The sequence below is a fragment of the Argopecten irradians genome, chromosome 3 (assembly GCF_041381155.1).
Source record: "Argopecten irradians isolate NY chromosome 3, Ai_NY, whole genome shotgun sequence".
Lineage (NCBI taxonomy): Eukaryota > Metazoa > Mollusca > Bivalvia > Pectinida > Pectinidae > Argopecten > Argopecten irradians.
The window spans coordinates 64,955,406-64,978,769 of record NC_091136.1 but is presented as its reverse complement, the minus strand read 5'-3'; the positions used below and the strand labels follow the sequence as shown (position 1 = coordinate 64,978,769).

The 23,364-nt window shown below is 34.9% G+C and overlaps 2 protein-coding genes across 2 annotated transcripts in view; one reads left to right on the top strand and one right to left on the bottom strand.

Annotated features, from left to right (window-relative positions):
• The window catches only part of LOC138319790 (spectrin beta chain-like), a 194,996-nt gene that overhangs the window by 58,838 nt on the left and 112,794 nt on the right, over positions 1–23,364 (top strand). The window contains 11 exon segments of the mRNA XM_069262923.1: positions 1,526–1,664; positions 3,969–4,177; positions 4,432–4,609; positions 4,810–5,010; positions 5,302–5,397; positions 6,242–6,355; positions 6,583–6,795; positions 16,240–16,483; positions 16,755–16,852; positions 20,105–20,191; positions 20,437–20,502. Of these exon segments, the coding sequence (XP_069119024.1) occupies positions 1,526–1,664; positions 3,969–4,177; positions 4,432–4,609; positions 4,810–5,010; positions 5,302–5,397; positions 6,242–6,355; positions 6,583–6,795; positions 16,240–16,483; positions 16,755–16,852; positions 20,105–20,191; positions 20,437–20,502 (1,645 nt within the window).
• Positions 8,143–10,577, bottom strand: LOC138320114 (histamine H2 receptor-like). Its single transcript, XM_069263180.1, has one exon. The coding sequence runs from the start codon at positions 9,721–9,723 to the stop codon at positions 8,728–8,730; it is 996 nt and encodes a 331-aa protein (XP_069119281.1). The 5' UTR covers positions 9,724–10,577; the 3' UTR covers positions 8,143–8,727.

The window sequence follows — 23,364 nt, the reverse complement described above, 5'->3', positions numbered from 1 at the left end:
ACTCTGTCGCCCTGTAGAACATGTACACATGTTTAAGTGACAATAACTCTGTCGCCCTGTAGAACATGTACATATGTTTAAGTGACAATAACTCTGTCGCCCTGTAGAACATGTACATATGTTTAAGTGACAATAACTCTGTCGCCCTGTAGAACATGTACATATGTTTAAGTGACAATAAGCCTCTCGCCCTGTAGAACAGGTACATATGTTTAAGTGACAATAAGCCTCTCGCCCTGTAGAACATGTACACATGTTTAAGTGACAATAAGCCTCTCACCCTGTAGAAAATGTACACATGTTTAAGTGACAATAACTCTATCGCCCTGTAGAACATGTACATATGTTACAGTGACAATAAGCCTCTCGCCCTGTAGAACATGTACACATGTTTAAGTGACAATAACTCTGTCGCCCTGTAGAACATGTACATATGTTTAAGTGACAATAAGCCACTCGCCCTGTAGAACATGTACACATGTTTAAGTGACAATAAGCCTCTCGACCTGAAGAACATGTACACATGTTTAAGTGACAATAAGCCTCTCACCCTGTAGAAAATGTACACATGTTTAAGTGACAATAACTCTATCGCCCTGTAGAACATGTACATATGTTACAGTGACAATAAGCCTCTCGCCCTGTAGAACATGTACACATGTTTAAGTGACAATAACTCTGTCGCACTGTAGAACATGTATATATGTTTAAGTGACAATTAGCCTCTCGCCCTGAAGAACATGTACACATGTTTTAGTGACAATGAGCCTCTCACCCCGCAGAAAATGTATACATGTTTTAAGTGACAATAAGCCTTTCGCCCTGTAGAACATGTACATATGTTTAAGTGACAATAAGCCACTCGCCCTGTAGAACATGTTCACATGTTTAAGTGACAATAAGCCTCTCGCCCTGTAGAAAATGTACACATGTTTAAGTGACAATAACTCTGTCGCCCTGTAGAACATGTACATATGTTTAAATGACAATAACTCTGTCGCCCTGTAGAACATGTACACATGTTTAAGTGACAACAAGCCTCTCGCCCTGTAGAACATGTACATATGTTTAAGTGACAATAAGCCTCTCGCCCTGTAGAACATGTACACATGTTTTAGTGACAATAAGCCTCTCACCCTGTAGAACATGTACACATGTTTAAGTGACAGTAAGCCTCTCGCCCTGTAGAACATGTACACATGTTTTAGTGACAATAAGCCTCTCACCCTGTAGAACATGTACTCATGTTTAAGTGACAATAAGCCTCTGCCCTGTAGAACATGTACACATGTTTAAGTGACAATAAGCCTCTCGCCCTGTAGAACATGTACACATGTATAAGGAATTGATTTAGGGGCTTATTGTCCTCAGAATCTTATTATTATCCAGTGTATTGATGCTTATTGTCATCAGAAGCTTATTATTATCCAGTGTTTGTGTGTCAAAATATTACAAGCTGAAACTTTTAAATTAAATTTGATTTGAAATAAATCTACAGATTGTAATCTGTTTTTGTTTGTTGTAGAGATGAGAGAATTGCCAAGAAATGGCAGGAGCTCCTGGACAAGCTGGAGAAGAGGAAGCTGACACTCTCCGGATTTAACAACTTGATGAACATGTTTAGAGAAATTGAAAGCATCCAAGAAGAGTTAAAGGAAGTGGAGGTAATTGAGTATCAATCTATACAAGTTGAATTGTTCTGTGATTTGTGTGATGTAGGTATACAGGAGAAACAGCATACCAGTATCAATCTATACAAGTTCAATTGTTCTGTGATTTGTGTGATGTAGGTATACAGGAGAAACAACATACCAGTATCAATCTATACAAGTTGAATTGTTCTGTGATTTGTGTGATGTAGGTATACAGGAGAAACAACATACCAGTATCAATCTATACAAGTTGAATTGTTCTGTGATTTGTGTGATGTAGGTATACAGGAGAAACAACATACCAGTATCAATCTATACAAGTTGAATTGTTCTGTGATTTGTGTGATGTAGGTATACAGGAGAAACAACATACCAGTATCAATCTATACAAGTTGAATTGTTCTGTGATTTGTGTGATGTATATTTGTGTCATTATGAGTAATACATGGTATACAGGGGAAACGGTGTGTTCTCCATTTGCCCACTTTTTAGAGAACAAAGAAAAGTGTTGGTATAGGAGAACAATGGAAAACCAATTATAGTCAGTTTCATAATAATTTTCACCTGTGCTTACCTGTATTCGTTTACCTGAGCTACCAATAGTTTGTCAAAAGTGGGGAAATAGAGAGATATCAATATATAAATTTCAACATTAAAATAAGAATAAAGAACAAAGGACAAGTGTCACAGGAAGAGCAAATTGTTTTTTACCAACTGTTTCAATTTCAAGAATTAGTTAAAATCATAAAAACTTCTACATCTGTCGTTATTAGGAGAACCCAATCCAGATAATAATGCTTGTAATGTTGGCATGTGTACTTATGTAGCTATATAGAGAATATATCACAAGATACTGTTCAATTCTATAGGATGATACATGTAACAATACACATGTAAATATGCATGTATCTAATTAACTATATCATATACATTGTACATAAAACTTTACTGATGTCCCGACATTCCAATTCTACAGTAACAAGAAAGTCAAACATACATGTACTGTGTATATTTGTATGTTGGACATTTAGAAAAGCCAGCTTTTTTCATCAAGGATGATATTTTTGCAATTTTAAGTATGAGATATTAATAAATGAAAAAAAAAACACTTTTTAGTCAGAATGCAATATTTGGATTAATTGAGATGTCTTTTATTTACAGTAACTTGCAAAACTTAGTAAATTTGCGTAATTTGATAATACATGTATTATATTTATATTAATGCACATCACTTTTATCACACTATAAAAAACCTAAGCATTTCTACAGAAGATAGACTTCTGCAGACTGCAAATTCACTGCATGGTAACTGGATCCGGCCCCGGTTGTTTGGTATCTACTTCCGGAAAAATCGTACCCCAAAAAATGATAGGGATACATGCTAAAACGCTTCAAAAACTCGATATTATTTCATTTGTTTTGAAATAATATCGAGTTTTTGAAGCGTTTTAGCATGTACCCCTATCATTTTTGTTTTGATTCAAATTTTCCGGAAGTAGATACCAAACAATCGGGGCCGGATCCCCGATTACTTCTCTGTAATAGACTATAATCCTTTTCATAACATTCTGCTAATTATCGGATTATAAAAAGTGGGCAAATGGAGATACAGCCGGAGAAACAACATACCAGTATCAATCTATACAAGTTGAATTGTTCTGTGATTTGTGTGATGTAGGTATACAGGAGAAACAACATACCAGTATCAATCTATACAAGTTGAATTGTTGTGTGATTTGTGTGATGTATATTTGTGTCATTATGAGTAATACAATGGTATACAGGAGAAACAACATACCAGTCTGATACTATAATAACCCGAACAATACTCTTTGGTGATCTTAATTATTTCAATGTCTTTAAATCATAATATCCAATCAGGGTGAATTTTGATGCCTCCACTTCAAATTAAGGGAGACATTCTATAATGATGATGTTTCTATGTATTGTTCTAATAATTTCTTAGTTCATGTCATAAAGTCTGTCGCGTATTCTTTTAAGTCCTATTGGACTGCTCTATTTATTGTTATGATACTATGTTATAAATGTAAGGCTATAAATGCTCACACATGTTACATACTTGAATCATCAATAGACAATGCGCAGTGTAGTAGCATGAGCCTAGACTCAATATTTCAAAAAAAGATCAAGAATCCTTACATGACCTTGGCTGTTAATAGGATCAAACAAACAAACAAAAATCAAGAATCTTTTGTCTCATTTAGACATTCATAGTCTGCAAACACAATGTCAATCACTGTAGTATTCCATCCTTGATTACAAATTAAACACCAGACTTGATTCGTGATGTTTCAGAACAAAGTGAAGATAGACGAGTATGGTAAACACCTACAGGCTGTTGAGGAATATTTACAACAACACAGTCTGGCAGAGACTCAACTCAACTCCCTCGGCAAACGCATGCGCAACCTAAACCGACGCTCTAAGAGCTCTACAGATTCTTCCCACCCAGAGGGCACCGTCCTGGAGCAGAGACTTAACGGTGTCAACAAGGCCTACGACAGGTTCATACCCATCCTCTTAATCTATATAACTATACATCTGTATATGTAACTGATGAAAATTTGAACTTTTCTTCTTATTTCAGTTTTATGCCTCAATGTAAATCATATATCATTAAGGGAAAGAAAATTTACATTTTATTTCAAAGTCAAATCCTGCCTCAGAATACAGAAACAGTTTTATGTGCTAAAATTTTCACCTCATAAATTGTAGAAAAAGTTTAGAGATGTTGAAGAGTTACTTTACCTTTCCTCAGGGTAAACGATATGAGTAATGTGCGACACAAAGGTTTGGATGTGGCCAAGAAATACTACCAATTCCTACAGGACGCCGAGGAAGAGGAGAGATGGGTCTTAGAGAAAATTGACGTCTGTCGGTCTTCAAACATCGGCAAAAATCTCAACGCTGCTCTCGTACTTCTCAAAAAGCATGAGGTATGGGACTATATATCAGTTGACACAGATAATTGTAGACTAACATCTGCTGGAAGGGTTTGTTCTGAAAAGTTTAAAACGTTTTTACCATTTCTTGAATTATGTGTGTTAGGGAATAATATATATATACAAGCTGTTTGATGATCACTACAGTAAGTCTAATAGAGTTATTATTAAAATAAATTCTTTGTTTTCCCCAGGCCTTGGAGGCAGAGATGCATGGCCGATGGCCCCGCTGTGAGCAGATGTGTGGGGTAGGTCAGGATCTCGTCAACAGCGGCCACAAGGCACGCTCAGAAATTGGCTCCAAAATTAATAGCCTCATGGATAAGTGGAAACAGCTCAAGGAGTTAGCTGCACTGAGAAAAACCAAGATAGAGGACGGCATTGAGGCTCACCAGGTATAGGTCAAATTAGTATTGTGTCAAAATCTTGTTCTTAGTCAGGTGTATCAGACTAGATAAATCAGAGTTGTCTCCCCTACTTCAGGAATTCATGTGGGTTATTCAGGCAAATAAAGCGGCTATAAGAACATTGGAGAAATTGAAAGTTTTAGTTATGGAATTAAAATAAGAATCATTTTTATCATTCGGTGCACAGTACAGAAGGTTGAAACAAATCTACCAAGAACCTGTCGCCTTTGTTATTTTATCATATCAATGCATTCCAGAGACGTGTTTTTACCTTTACAGTACTATGCAGATGCTAACGAGGCCGAGTCGTGGATGAGAGAAAAGATGCCGATTGTAACAAGTGATGACTATGGTAGAGATGAGGCCAATTCTCAGGTAACCGATGTCCCTCTATTTACAAGTCTTCATTGTGAATAACATGAATGTTTCTATAGTGTAAACTGAATTGAAGCCATGCTACTAACACCACAGACACCCAAACAAAAATTAAACATTAGTAAAACCTACAGAAATCATGCAAGTGGTAGGAATTCTGAACATGTTTTACCTACAAATTACATGAGATGCTGTTAGTACCAATGGTCAAGGATGTTACAATAAATACACCATTGATACACAATGAGCACCAGTGTTAACGAGTCGAGAGACTGTGTTAACATAGCACCAGTGTTAACGAGTCTGTGTTAACATAAAACAGGATTTTAACTTGTCATATTTACAGGATTTTAACTTTTATATGTGATATTTACAGGATTTTAACTTTTATATGTGATATTTACAGGATTTTAACTTTTACATGTGATATTTACAGGATTTTTAACTTTTATATGTGATATTTACAGGATTTTTAACTTTTACATGTGATATTTACAGGATTTTTAACTTTTATATGTGATATTTACAGGATTTTTAACTTTTATATGTGATATTTACAGGATTTTAACTTTTATATGTGATATTTGTCCTATATTGCTATGTTCCCAAAAATATTTGTTTGTGAGAATGTTACACATCATTCTAAATTTAATAAATTATAACTTACTTTCAAAAAAATATTACCCAATAAAGTTTTGGATAATTTGACTTTACTAGATGTATCTTGTAGTATAATCATTCGATCTTCCTTGGTTGGCATGTTTGACATATCTTTATATTATAAAGCACTGCTTCATTATATTTTGGTTATGTTTGGTTTAGAATCTGGTGTTTTATTTTTCAGGCTCTCTTATCAAGACATAATCGTTTGGAAGAGGAGATTCGAGGATTCAAATCTGAAATAATGCGACTGGATGAACTAGCTCAGTTGATGACTAAAGCTGCCAGTGAACACAATGTAAGTCAACTCTGCTGCTGGTTCTGAAAACTGAAATGCCAGATATAAAGAGATTCACCTAATATACTGCAAAAACAGATGAACTGGTTTGAATAATAAGTTTTAAGATTGAAGTATCTTTACCTGTCGTTCTGTATCCAGGATTAAGATTTTCACGTTAGCTGATTCACTAAGCAGTGTAGTTGGATGTCACACTAATGCTGGTGTTTATTTATCATCTGTTACAGATTTCACCAGAAAAATTCATGCCCCAGGAGAATGGTGAAAAGTCGGATGAGGAGGAACTTGTAGAGGAGCTTGTCGATGTTCCACATGAAATAGAGGTTGAAGAGGTTGTGGAAAGGGAGGTCATCCAAGATGTTGTAGAAACTCGCAAAATACCCCAGGTCAAAGCCATGTACGCCTACAAAGGCCAAGGAATGAAAGTGGACAAAGGGGAGGTAAGTCAAGTTTATTGGATCCTTGTTCATATTTAGTGTTGACCGTACCAGTCATGTGGTAATGTGTAAACTAGAGCTTGCCTCACTCTGATCTGATATAGGGCTTGGTACTTACCTGTGGTCAGAGTCAGTTTGGAAACCTAGTTATACTTACTCACCAATTGTTCTTGTAATGCCTGAGAATAACTTTTTGAAATCATGGACAATGAAAAACTAATTACAGTCAGTATCTTACCAATATGTGGTCATTTTCTTCAAGATACTAAAATTTTGTCTTGTAAAATGTTTAAATGCTGGTTGAAGTAGCAATGCACAAAAATTCAACACTTTTATTTCAAAATAAATGATTTATATGACATGATTCTTTCCAAACATGGTAACATCTATAGCAAGACTAAACCATTCTAACAGAAATAAAAAATATCAGATTTTATACAACATGGAACTTTGTTACTTGTGACAGAAGCATTTCACTCGGTAACCTCACAGTAAGCACTAATTATATATGACATGTGGTGGACTACATTACATTTAAGTTAATCCCGATGATAATACAAACAATACAGTCGAAACTCGTTATCTCGAAATTCAACGGACCAACGAAAATAATTCAACTCATCCGGAATTCGACTTAAACATAATGTCATTAGGTTTGATCAGAATGTTGTTTTTAACGGTCCTTATCTTATGACTATTACAGCGGGGTACATGCCTTATGCCGTGATCAGCATATTATCGTGATTTTCCAACTTATATGGTTTGTATTAAATCTTTTAAGTTATATGTTTCAGATGAAATAAGTAAAAAAGAATTACGATGATATGACCGTCACGATAATAGGCATGCACCCTGATTTCCCGGTGGTAACGTTATACTGACTTCAATGGTTAATACATCAAACTTATATGGAATATAGTACATGAACAAATAAAAACAACCATCTTTCTCACTTCATAATTTTATGGTATTTCAAAATAATAACATAGCAAAATAAACAATATGTTTCACCTACCATGAGCAGACTACACTCTCCGTTTCCGGCTCTCACACACATGTTCACACATACTGGTTAATATAATTTACGGCAAATGAAACGAAAGTAGATTTCAATACCAACGAAGAAATACATTGTATAACTAATATACTAGTTCATATGCAACCACTAGTTAACATTTAATAAACATTGTGGGTTTCTAAAAAATCATTTTGCACTATTAACATTCCATACAAGCCTCAGAAAACACTTTCGGTTCTAATGATTCCTAAACAAACACGCTTCCGGTTATGATCAGCTCTGATCGAGCCAAGCTGAATGTGATTGTGTAAACACGCGTCGTGTCTATGTACAGGTAAGTCACAATTATAAAGTGATACTGATTAGGAAGCCAGACTTCAGAGGATTATTAAACAATTCATAATTAGCAGTCATTGTTGTATGTGCAGGTAAACCAATCGCATATTACGATAAACCACTGGTGAATTTCAATCGTTTGTATCCATGTTATATTTACGTCATGGTTTTTTTTTTTTTTAAATTTTTACTGAAATTAAATTCGAGATAGCGACTATTTTTTCGCTAAATATCCGTTCTAGGGACCAGGAATTGACTTTGACTCAACCGGAGTTTCGAGTCATCGAAATTCGAGTCATCCGATCTTAAAATACATACACAAAGAAGGAAAAATAGCGGGACTTCAAAATTAATTGAACTCAACCGGAATTTCGACTCAAGCGATTTTGAGGTAACAAGTTTCGACTGTATTAAAAACCATTCCCTAAAACTTCAACAGACTTTTAGTATATTGCGCCTTATCCTGTGAGGGTATAAATCCTCTATGGCACCCTGTACCTTAACCTTAAAGGATACAAACCTGTCCAAAATCACATTTTATACTAGTAAAACATTCTTATCCTAAACTCTCATACTTAAATCTAATCATTAAGTGATGTGTCTTGTGTAATTTGGAGTGTTGGGTTCAGAATTTTCTTAAAAATAAGTTTGTATGCATTTCTAAAATCTTTTCTAAGAATTCCATATATGAAAGGGTTCACAGAACTTGAACAGTATGCAACAAGACTAGCAAAAGTGTTGATACGTCCGGATACAAAGTTAGTATCGGAGACAATCACCTTAATAAGTTTGGTGACACTGAACGGGGTCATGCATACAAAGTAGGCCAGCACAACCACTAGGAGACTTTTCACCACTTTCTTACTCTGACTGTAGTTAGATTTTTTTCTAGAGTTTGGTAATTCATTAAGAGGTTGTAATGACCTTGTAGAACGCCTGACCTCTCTGACCACAAGGAAGTAGTTTACCACCAGCGCGAGGCCAGGTAGGAAAAAACAGAGTAAGAATGCTGTAACAACATAATAAACGGCCTGTTCTTTTTCCTGCTGCCATTGTATAGCACAGACAGCCTCCCAATAGTCATACTGGATCCACTGTAGTATAACAGGAACCACAGAAAACACGACACCCTGGAACCACGAGTACACAATAGTTACATTGACCTTGGTCCGACTGATCCACATAGGATAGGCCAAAGGCCGGAGAACTGCTTGGTAACGGTCAAAACTAATGAAACACAGGGTCAACATGGAGGTGATAATTAGGCAGTAGTTAATAGCACACACTATAGAGCACATGGCATGTCCAAAGACCCAACGGTCAGCCACCATGGAGCTAAAGGAACTGACCATTACAGTGAGACCATTGATGAGGTCAGTGACGGCAAGGTTTACGATAAGAACGCTAGCGTGTTCCTCTCTCAGATGTCGACTTACTGCCACTGCCACTATTACAGCCATGTTACCGAATACTGATGTTATAATCACCACCAAAAGGAACATGGCTGAAAACACTATCTCCACAGTGGTGCGTAGTTCCTCTGTGTTGTAAGTCTGGGTAATGTTCACTTCACTCATGCTGAACTGTCAAACGTTGGTTAACATTCTAGGTATCCTCACGCCACCGTTTGTTAATGTTCTAGGATCGTCATGCAGTAGTCCTATTCACTTCATGTCTTTTGAAGTAGTGACATAGTCCCAAGTGGACATAGAATTCTCTCTGTAAACAAGTCCGATCTTCAGGAATGATCAATTACTCTTTATTAGCATTAAACTATTCACAGGACACCAATCATCTTTTCATATCTATGGAGATGAGAAAGTTGATTAATCTGTAAATGATTGTTGAGCTTTGTCCTTAATAGTTTGAAGGATAAATTTTGCTCTATTATCCTCAACAAAGATGCTATCAATCAAATGAAGCATACTGTCATCAATTCTGCACTGTCAGTTCCTTCGAGTGGAGATTTGTACCTTGGATCTGAAATCAGCAAAGGGATTAAAAAAAGTCAGTTCTTGTCTCTTTGTGTAAATAATCAATATGATCATTATTTTAGCTGGTAATGTAATAGTCAATAAATCATTCTATTCGAAATTATTTTATTTTATCCAACACATGTTAATTTGTAAAAACCACAAAACCTACATACCTGGTTATATCAATATTAAATGTGACCACCCACAATAGACTTACATTAAAACTTCCTAAATCATCACAGTTTATATATACATTTAGTTATTAATCTACATGTAACCCTGCTCAATACTAGCCACAATGTATCACTCGGCTAGGGAGAACTTCTCTTTAGCTCCATCGGTTGAGCGTCAGACTAGTAATCCAGAGGTCCCGAGTTCGATCCCAGGCAGAGGCAGGTATTAAATTTATTGTAAATCTTGCACTGTTACATTGGCACCAATGTAGGGACTCAGGAATGATACTGAACTATACCTTCAAAGGAATCGTTGTGACCCCCTAGAAACTCGAGGACGAGTTGATACCTAAAGCATGAGAATATAACCTCGGTCAATACTAGCCACAATATACCGCTCGGCTAAAGAGAACTTCTCTTTAGCTCGATTGGTTGAGTGTCAGACTAGTAATCCAGAGGTCCCGAGTTTGATCTCTGGAGGGGAGGCAGGTATTAAATTAATTGTAAATCCTGCACCCTGTTACATATATGTAATTCAAATAATATGTAGGAAAAATACAATGAGTGGTGGGGGCGCTCCCTACCGACAATTGTATCTCCCCCCACCTGACATTACTGAATTATTAAACAATAAATAGCATTAAATACCATATAGCTCTGCCATCATCTACCCCAACCATTCCATTACAAGGTTTCAGGAATTTTTAGGTCACCTAAGACGAATTAGTTCTCAAGTGACCTATTCTATATTCTAATTGCCTTTTGTCCGTCGTCATGTGTTTCATAAACAATCTACATTTTCGACTTCTCCAAAACCGCTGAAGCAATTTCAATGAAAATTTGCACAAACCTTCTAAGCCAATCAAAATTGTTAATTTTTAATAAAGGGGTAAAATTGACTAAAATTTCAAAAATATTCTTTTCCACTCACAGATGTGGTAGAATCAAATACTCTTCAGAAGTAGAAAGGTCTCAAGGCCCTCTTCAAAAATTGTGAATCATATCACTCTGGGGTTTCCTCCTGGGGAGGGGATTACATTTACTATAGTTTATATAGCGAAAACACGTTTTGGAGCATTATTTGGTCATTTATAATAGGATATTAGTCAAATGGTGTTAGAATTGTCCCTATGAAATGGACATTAAATCCTATTAATCCGGGGCCAAAAGGGGTCAAATAAGCTAGAACTTTTAAAATCTACTTCTGAAGTTCTGGAACTGATAAAATCAAATACTCTTCATAGAGGGAAGGTCTTGAGGTCCTTTACAAAAATGTGAATTATGTGACCCTGGGGTTTCATGTTTCCCCATGGGGAGGGGGCACGTTTACTATAGTTTATATAGGAAAACACATTCATGAACATTATTTGCTTGTTTTTCATAGGAAATTAGTCATTTTGGTCCTGGCTGACCCCCAGGGGCCTTAGGGGCGGGGCCAAAAGGGGTCAAATAGGCTAAAACTTCAAAAATCTTCTTCTGAATTCACAGATTTGATGAAACCAAATACTCTTCATAAATTGGAAGGTCTTAAAAAAAATGTGAACTTGATGGCTCTGGGATCCCTAGGGATGGGGTCAAATTTTATAGTTTATATAGGAAAAACACATTTATGAACATTATTAGCTTTGTTTTCATAGGAAATTAGTCAAACTGAGTTAGAATAATTAGCCTGAAATAGCATTTTAACACAATATCCATATTGGTCCTGACTGACCCCCAGTGACCAGATGGGCGGGGTCAAAATGGGTCAAAATGGCTAACTTTTCAAAAATCATTCTTCTGAATTTTCAGATTCGATGGAACCAAATACTCTTCATAGATTGAAAGGTCTTAAGGCCTTTTACAAAACATGTGAATTTCATGGCCCAGGGATCTCAGATTTTCCCCTGGGGAGGGAGTCAAATTTACTATAGTTTATATTGGAAAAACACATTATTGAACATTATTTGGTTAGTTTTAATAGGAAATGAGTCAAACTGGTTTAGAATTATTGGTTGAAAATAGCATTTTAACACCATATCTATATTGGTCCTGACCGACCCTCAGGGGCTAGAGGGGCGGGGTAAAATGGCTAAAATTTCAAGTCTGCTGTATCCGAATTCAGGTGACCATTAAGGCCCATGAAACTCTTGTTTAAACAAAGTATCAAGAAATAAGATTATTTCATTTGAAATATTTAGTACATCACATATTTAATTGAAATGTTTTTTTCAATTTCACAGTTTTAAGTTGGCACAGAACCATCCGTATAAATTATCTGGTAACTGAATTTGAAAATTTTGTCCTTTTTTTTGCCTCTTTTTTGATAGATTTGTCTAAAAAATAATAGAGTGCAATCTTGAACAAACTTAATATTTATTGAGAATATGTAGATACCTTATTTACACCTTTAGGAGAAATATAGGATGCACTCTACGCTTTCCACATAAAAAACTTTGCAAAAAATTAACAAAATTTCCACATTGACATAAATTCTGCATATTTAGGATGGTTACCATAACAACTACAGCTAAAATGATACATAACTATTATATTTATTCTATCAGATAGGTACTCAATATTTGATAGTCCTCAATTTAATTACTAAATAACAAAATTAAGCATCCAAACCATACATAGTCCTTTAAGTCACATAATAACTTCACTGGTACTCTCACAAAAAATAAATCAAACATCTAATGTTTATTTTTAGTGGCCTTTTCTTGGAGCTTTTCCAAAAAATGTACTTTTAGATTGTTATAACGTAAATGATAAAACAAACAAAAACAGATACACTAAATAAGTTAAATGTCAGTATATTCAATGTATTCAGGTTTTGTTCACATCAAAATTATTTAAATTTCAATCACAACATAGATAGTGTTTTTTTACAGTATAACACCTGTGCAGTGATTATATATTATGTTTATATGGATAGAATGTTTATAGAGATTTTTAACAAGGAAGTTGTTTATTTCCATGCCTTATTTTTTCTACTGGTCTATGTTTTCAAAATCTCTTGTTTTGCATTACTTAGCATATCTGAGATGAAGAAAAGATAAAGTTTTACCTTGTTACATTGAAGACAGCCTCTACAACTCTGCTGTCCATGTCTATAGTGCTCCTTTCATGTGTGTGTCGGTGTTGATTACTGGACTGGTGTTGATCAATGTCTGACGTTGGCTTGGGTACTCAATCGAGTGTCACAGGATCAGAAAGCCCCGGCCTTAATTAATCCAGTGGAATAATGTCTCTCACATCAATATTAAATCAGATAAAGTTAATTACAATGTCAGCCAACTAACCTTATGATCTGTATCCACATCTCAATTTCATTATTTAGTATAAAAAGAGCATGTTCAAAATCAGGGTAATTAACATTCACCTTTTCCAGGTGACAGCTTGTTAGTACCACATAATATTGGATAGTGGTATAATGGATTTATTTTGATACTAACTGGAAACTAATGAACAGCCAATGTGATTAGCAAGTTAGCAGGTCTTTCTTCTAGTATTGATATCGCTGAGTACAACCATACTTAATATAAATATTTGTTATAAAAGATGAATGGTATTTTGTAATACACCTACACGATCTGCTGCCTTCAGGTCTAGGTACTCGTATGTTCTGTCCATGTAAACACAGCCAACTAAACAAAAATCAGGATAGGCCTGAATAATCTTCTTTCAAAAATTGACACTTGTGAACATGTATGAAGTCCCCTGCCAAATGATGTTGTTCCCTCCTGGTACTCTATTTGCTTTTGTCAGTGGCCAAAAAGTAAACTTAAGGTATAATCTTATTTGTAATTATTGCAAAAATAAGTTTTGGGATCTATTTCATGGGTCATATTTATCATTAAAATTTCTCAATTTATTTTAATGGTTAAAGATATATTGCACGCTAATTTCACTGTAACGATATGTCACTTAAACATTTGATATTTGAACATTGAGATGTAACTAAACAATTTAGCTCCCCAAAAACACATGTTGGCCTTTAAGAACACGTTGGTCTATAAGAGAGCTGAAATCTAGGAATCATATATTCCTAGTTTTGAATAAAGCGCCTTCAATCACCACCATGTTCAGTGACTTCGGGTTTTGTCAGATTCCGAATCGTATCTTGTGACTAACGTTCGACACGACCTGCACGTAGTGAGCTAGGTAGTTAGCATAAGCGCACATGTGTTTGTTTACGTTTTCCTTCTGACTAATATGAACAAATCATGCTGGTATATGTCCACAGAGTGAGGATTTGAAACATCCAATTCACACATTGCTGTAAAATATTATGTGTATTAAATAATGTAATGTGTGAGCATTATTTTCTTTGTAGATCTAGTCGACTGAGGTCGACCGCATGTTTTGTTTATGAAAAACTGTTAACATTTGCTCTTGGTTTCACAACTCTCCTGTTACTTCGAGATTGTTGCGACGATGTTCGGAATGATTCGGCAACTTTCGAGCCTATTTTTCATGTGTACACGTTAAAAAGATTTGTTACTTTTATAATAAAAAATACTTCCAGTGCTGGAACTTTATAAAAAGTGGTAAAATTAGAAAGTTTAGAACTCAGACAGACAGAGAAAAATATGTATAATACTTAAATAGTTTTCACTACGACAAAAAGAGCGAAAGTGATAGACCATACAACTTTAAATAGCAGTCCCAAAATCAGGGTCTTGAATAATTCCAAGTATGTGTATCAAAAAAGAATATAGAAAGATGAAATGTATACCAAAAGTTAAAAATCTTTTGATTAAATAGCTGGTTGCAATTTAGGTAAAAAATAGATTTTTAGCCCACCATCATCAGATGGTGGGCTATTCAAATCGCCATGCATCCGTCGTCCGTACGTAGACAATGCTTGTTATCACTATTTTTTAAAAACTACTGCAGGGATTTTGTTCAAACTTCACATGGAGGATCCCATCGGTCCCTAGTTGTGCCATACAAATTTTGAGGCTGATCTGAAAAACAAGATGGCCGCCAGGCAGCCATTTTTGATTTTGGCAGTTGAAGTTTGTTATCGCTACTTCTCATAAAGTAGTGAAGGGATATGTCCCAAATTTCATGTGCAGGTTCCCCTAGAGATCTTGTTGTGCATACAGCATTTCCGACTGATCAGTGAACAAGATGGCCGACAGGCCGCCATCTTTGATTTTGACAATTGAAGTTTTGTTACCACTATTTCTCAGAAAGTACTGAAATAATCTGTCTCAAATGTCATGTGCAGGTTCCCCTAGGTCCCTAGTTGTGCATATTGCATTTTCAGATTATTCGGTGAAAAAGATGGCCGACAGGCCGCTATCTTGGATTTTGATTATTGAAGTTTGTTACTGCTATTTCTCAGAAAGTACTGAAACGATCTGTCTCAAATTTCATATTTAGGTTCCCCTAGGACCTTAGTTGTGTATATTGCATTTTGGGACCAATTGATGAACAAGATGGCCAACAGGTAGCCATCTTGGATTTTGATAATTGAAGTTTGTTACTGCGATATATCTCAGTACGTAATGAAAGGATCCTTCTCAAATATTATATGAAGTTTGTAGTAAAAGTTTGAAATGCAAAGAAAAGATCCATCTTTCCATTGTCAGACGTAGATCATTCTTTGGTGGGCGCCAAGATCCCTCTGGGATCTCTTGTAATTGTTATACCCCTATAAAATAGTTTCTTTATAAACTCTATTGATAAAAATGCCAATAAATGAACTGTTTCGTCAAGAGCCAAAGAACTGTTAAAATCGACTGTTAAAATGTGCTGTTGGACCGCAATGACACCTACAATTCGTGACATCAATGCATTGTTTTGAGTCAATGGGTATAACAAAACAGTTATTGACTTGGATTTCGGGCAACAACTGCATAATGTTGCAGGAATTATGTACATTTTAGAAGGTTGATGTCATGATTTACTTTGAAAATATTTTTGATGACCATGTTAATTTTCTATGTTGCAGATTATGATTGTGGTCCAGAGAACTAATGCCGATTGGTGGCAGATTAGGAAGTCGGACGGAACTGAAGGCTTTGTACCAGCTAACTATGTAGCAGATATAGATCCAAAGGTCACACAAAAAATTGTCAAGAGGCCCACAAAGGTCCCAGAGAAGGTCAAGATCAAAAAGACTGTGATGAAGAAAGAACTAGTGAAAAAGAAGAAAGAAAAAGAAAAGTCTTCAAAGTTAAGAAGAGCACCCTCTGGTATGTAAATGTTCCCAGAGTTTTGTTATCTTTATATTATAAACATATCTTTTTAAAGCCCATTTCGTTTCCTTGATGGTAAAAGATATGATTTCACTTGACTTCTACTGCAATGTGTGATTATAGTAAGATATGTTAAGGTTTACTTATTTCATAAATTGAATTTATGCTTTTCTTCCCAAACATGGAACTTAGTTCAATTAGGCGAAATTGTTCCATGAATGTTGACATCATTTTTTAGCAATATTTATATGCCTCTTTTTTGTTACAGTAAGGTCAAAGGCCAACCTTCATTTTGACAAAGACAATGTTGACAAGAGGCAACGACAAGTGAATGTCACCTACAATAAGCTTGTCCGTCTAGCTCAGGTAAAATGTGACTTTACTTTGCTACTCGTAATGGTTGATATGATTAAACATAATCTCTAATGGTCATCATACTTACATGTGTTATAAGATTAAACATAATCTCTAATGGTCATCATACTTACATGTGTTATAGGATTAAACATAATCTCTGTAATGGTCATCATACTTACATGTGTTATAGGATTAAACATAATCTCTGTAATGGTCATCATACTTACATGTGTTATAGGATTAAACATTCTCTGTAATGGTCATATTAACTTACATGTGTTATATAGGATTAAACATAATCTCTGTAATGGTCATCATACTTACATGTGTTATAGGATTAAACATAATCTCTGTAATGGTCATCATACTTACATGTGTTATAGGATTAAACATAATCTCTGTAATGGTCATCATACTTACATGTGTTATAGGATTAAACATAATCTCTAATGGTCATCATACTTACATGTGTTATAGGATTAAACATAATCTTAATGGTCATCATACTTATTGTTATAGGATTAAACATAATCTCTGAATGGTCATCATACTTACATGTGTTATAGGATTAAACATAATCTCTGTAATGGTCATCATACTTACATGTGTTATAGGATTAAACATAATCTCTGTAATGGTCATCATACTTACATGTGTTATAGGATTAAACATAATCTCTGTAATGGTCATCATACTTACATGTGTTATAGGATTAAACATAATCTCTGTAATGGTCATCATACTTACATGTGTTATAGGATTAAACATAATCTCTGTAATGGTCATCATACTTACATGTGTTATAGGATTAAACATAATCTCTGTAATGGTCATCATACTTACATGTGTTATAGGATTAAACATAATCTCTAATGGTCATCATACTTACATGTGTTATAGGATTAAACATAATCTCTGTAATGGTCATCATACTTACATGTGTTATAGGATTAAACATAATCTCTGTAATGGTCATCATACTTACATGTGTTATAGGATTAAACATAATCTCTGTAATGGTCATCATACTTACATGTGTTATAGGATTAAACATAATCTCTAATGGTCATCATACTTACATGTGTTATAGGATTAAACATAATCTCTGTAATGGTCATCATACTTACATGTGTTATAGGATTAAACATAATCTCTAAATGGTCATCATACTTACATGTGTTATAGGATTAAACATAATCTCTGTAATGGTCATCATACTTACATTGTTAAGATTAATAACATAAACATAATCTCTGTAATGGTCATCATACTTACATGTGTTATAGGATTAAACATAATCTCTGTAATGGTCATCATACTTACATGTGTTATAGGATTAAACATAATCTCTGTAATGGTCATCATACTTACATGTGTTATAGGATTAAACATAATCTCTGTAATGGTCATCATACTTACATGTGTTATAGGATTAAACATAATCTCTGTAATGGTCATCATACTTACATGTGTTATAGGATTAAACATAATCTCTGTAATGGTCATCATACTTACATGTGTTATAGGATTAAACATAATCTCTCTAATGGTCATCATACTTACATGTGTTATAGGATTAAACATAATAATCTCTGTAATGGTCATCATACTTACATGTGTTATAGGATTAAACATAATCTCTAATGGTCATCATACTTACATGTGTTATAGGATTAAACATAATCTCTGTAATGGACATCATACTTACATGTGTTATAGGATTAAACATAATCTCTGTAATGGTCATCATACTTACATGTGTTATAGGATTAAACATAATCTCTGTAATGGTCATCATACTTACATGTGTTATAGGATTAAACATAATCTCTGTAATGGTCATCATACTTACATGTGTTATAGGATTAAACATAATCTCTGTAATGGTCATCATACTTACATGTGTTATAGGATTAAACATAATCTCTGTAATGGTCATCATACTTACATGTGTTATAGGATTAAACATAATCTCTGTAATGGTCATCATACTTACATGTGTTATAGGATTAAACATAATCTCTGTAATGGTCATCATACTTACATGTGTTATAGGATTAAACATAATCTCTGTAATGGTCATCATACTTACATGTGTTATAGGATTAAACATAATCTCTGTAATGGTCATCATACTTACATGTGTTATAGGATTAAACATAATCTCTGTAATGGTCATCATACTTACATGTGTTATAGGATTAAACATAATCTCTAATGGTCATCATACTTACATGTGTTATAGGATTAAACATAATCTCTAATGGTCATCATACTTACATGTGTTATAGGATTAAACATAATCTCTAATGGTCATCATACTTACATGTGTTATAGGATTAAACATAATCTCTGTAATGGTCATCATACTTACATGTGTTATAGGATTAAACATAATCTCTGTAATGGTCATCATACTTACATGTGTTATAGGATTAAACATAATCTCTAATGGTCATCATACTTACATGTGTTATAGGATTAAACATAATCTCTAATGGTCATCATACTTACATGTGTTATAGGATTAAACATAATCTCTGTAATGGTCATCATACTTACATGTGTTATAGGATTAAACATAATCTCTGTAATGGTCATCATACTTACATGTGTTATAGGATTAAACATAATCTCTGTAATGGTCATCATACTTACATGTGTTATAGGATTAAACATAATCTCTCTAATGGTCATCATACTTACATGTGTTATAGGATTAAACATAATCTCTCTAATGGTCATCATACTTACATGTGTTATAGGATTAAACATAATCTCTGTAATGGTCATCATACTTACATGTGTTATAGGATTAAACATAATCTCTAATGGTCATCATACTTACATGTGTTATAGGATTAAACATAATCTCTGTAATGGTCATCATACTTACATGTGTTATAGGATTAAACATAATCTCTAATGGTCATCATACTTACATGTGTTATAGGATTAAACATAATCTCTGTATGGTCATCATCTTACATGTGTTATAGGATTAAACATAATCTCTAATGGTCATCATACTTACATGTGTTATAGGATTAAACATAATCTCTGTAATGGTCATCATACTTACATGTGTTATAGGATTAAACATAATCTCTAATGGTCATCATACTTACATGTGTTATAGGATTAAACATAATCTCTGTAATGGACATCATACTTACATGTGTTATAGGATTAAACATAATCTCTAATGGTCATCATACTTACATATGTTATAGGAAGTTTAATATGTACTGTATGTTACAGGCACGCAGGGTAGCATTAGACGATGCTGTAGCCCTGTTCAAGTTTTATCAGAAATGTGACGAGCTGGAGGCTTGGATGGTTGAGAAGGTAAGTTGACGTTTTAATGGCTTGGTTTCACAGGAAAACGTTATGTAATAGTTAAAACAACAACTATAGAAACACCCCAGTAATGGATATTTAGATATTAATTGTTCAACAATATAGGTACAAATGTTGACCTTTTGCTTTCACAGGACATCAGTATATAAATATTCAATATTTATATGAAGACAATTATCATCAGTCTTTTGCAAACCTAGAAAATGATGACCTTTATTTTAAACTGTTTGTAGGAACAAGTGCTGACTAGCAAGGAAAGTCTAGCAGACAACATGGAGGCTGTTAGGAAGAAGTTTGAGGTAAACATTTCTGTAGTTAAAACTGTTGTACTAAACCTGGATATAACCATGTCCATGTACAGTGTACACGTATGTACTAAACCTGGATATAACCAGTCCATGTCCATGTACAGTGTACACGTATGTACTAAACCATGGATATAACCATGTCCATGTACAGTGTACATGTACATGTATAACCATGTACTAAACCTGGATATAACCATGTTCATGTACAGTGTACATGTATGTACTAAACCTGGATATAACCATGTCCATGTACAGTGTACATGTATGTACTAAACCTGGATATAACCATGTCCATGTACAGTGTACATGTATGTACTAAACCTGGATATAACCATGTCCATGTACAGTGTACATGTATGTACTAAACCTGGATATAACCATGTCCATGTACAGTGTACATGTATGTACTAAACCTGGATATAACCATGTCCATGTACAGTGTACATGTATGTACCAAACCTGGATATAACCATGTCCATGTACAGTGTACATGTATGTACCAAACCTGGATATAACCATGTCCATGTACAGTGTACATGTATGTACCAAACCTGGATATAACCATGTCCATGTACAGTGTACATGTATGTACCAAACCTGGATATAACCATGTCCATGTCATGTACAGTGTACATGTATGTACCAAACCTGGATATAACCATGTCCATGTACAGTGTACATGTATGTACCAAACCTGGATATAACCATGTCCATGTACAGTATGTACCTGATATAACCATGTCCATGTACAGTGTACATGTATGTACCAAACCTGGATATAACCATGTCCATGTACAGTGTACATGTATGTACCAAACCTGGATATAACCATGTCCATGTACAGTGTACATGTATGTACCAAACCTGGATATAACCATGTCCATGTACAGTGTACATGTATGTACCAAACCTGGATATAACCATGTCCATGTACAGTGTACATGTATGTACCAAACCTGGATATAACCATGTCCATGTACAGTGTACATGTATGTACCAAACCTGGATATAACCATGTCCATGTACAGTGTACATGTATGTACCAAACCTGGATATAACCATGTCCATGTACAGTGTACATGTATGTACCAAACCTGGATATAACCATGTCCATGTACAGTGTACATGTATGTACCAAACCTGGATATAACCATGTCCATGTACAGTGTACATGTATGTACCAAACCTGGATATAACCATGTCCATGTACAGTGTACATGTATGTACCAAACCTGGATATAACCATGTCCATGTACAGTGTACATGTATGTACCAAACCTGGATATAACCATGTCCATGTACAGTGTAATGTTGTACAGTGGATACATGTCCATGTACAAACCTGGATATAACCATGTCCATGTACAGTGTACATGTATGTACCAAACCTGGATATAACCATGTCCATGTACAGTGTACATGTATGTACCAAACCTGGATATAACCATGTCCATGTACAGTGTACATGTATGTACCAAACCTGGATATAACCATGTCCATGTACAGTGTACATGTATGTACCAAACCTGGATATAACCATGTCCATGTACAGTGTACATGTATGTACCAAACCTGGATATAACCATGTCCATGTACAGTGTACATGTATGTACCAAACCTGGATATAACCATGTCCATGTACAGTGTACATGTATGTACCAAACCTGGATATAACCATGTCCATGTACAGTGTACATGTATGTACCAAACCTGGATATAACCATGTCCATGTACAGTGTACATGTATGTACCAAACCTGGATATAACCATGTCCATGTACAGTGTACATGTATGTACCAAACCTGGATATAACCATGTCCATGTACAGTGTACATGTATGTACCAAACCTGGATATAACCATGTCCATGTACAGTGTACATGTATGTACCAAACCTGGATATAACCATGTCCATGTACAGTGTACATGTATGTACCAAACCTGGATATAACCATGTCCATGTACAGTGTACATGTATGTACCAAACCTGGATATAACCATGTCCATGTACAGTGTACATGTATGTATGTACCAAACCTGGATATAACCATGTCCATGTACAGTGTACATGTATGTACCAAACCTGGATATAACCATGTCCATGTACAGTGTACATGTATGTACTAAACCTGGATATAACCATGTCCATGTACAGTGTACATGTATGTACCAAACCTGGATATAACCATGTCCATGTACAGTGTACATGTATGTACTAAACCTGGATATAACCATGTCCATGTACAGTGTACATGTATGTACCAAACCTGGATATAACCATGTCCATGTACAGTGTACATGTATGTACCAAACCTGGATATAACCATGTCCATGTACAGTGTACATGTATGTACTAAACCTGGATATAACCATGTCCATGTACAGTGTACATGTATGTACCAAACCTGGATATAACCATGTCCATGTACAGTGTACATGTATGTACCAAACCTGGATATAACCATGTCCATGTACAGTGTACATGTATGTACCAAACCTGGATATAACCATGTCCATGTACAGTGTACATGTATGTACCAAACCTGGATATAACCATGTCCATGTACAGTGTACATGTATGTACTAAACCTGGATATAACCATGTCCATGTACAGTGTACATGTATGTACTAAACCTGGATATAACCATGTCCATGTACAGTGTACATGTATGTACTAAACCTGGATATAACCATGTCCATGTACAGTGTACATGTATGTACCAAACCTGGATATAACCATGTCCATGTACAGTGTACATGTATGTACCAAACCTGGATATAACCATGTCCATGTACAGTGTACATGTATGTACCAAACCTGGATATAACCATGTCCATGTACAGTGTACATGT

Excerpts from the sequence above, each read along its gene's own strand:
- LOC138320114 (XM_069263180.1), bottom strand. The coding sequence starts at position 9,723 with ATGAGTGAAGTGAACATTACCCAGACTTACAACACAGAGGAACTACGC.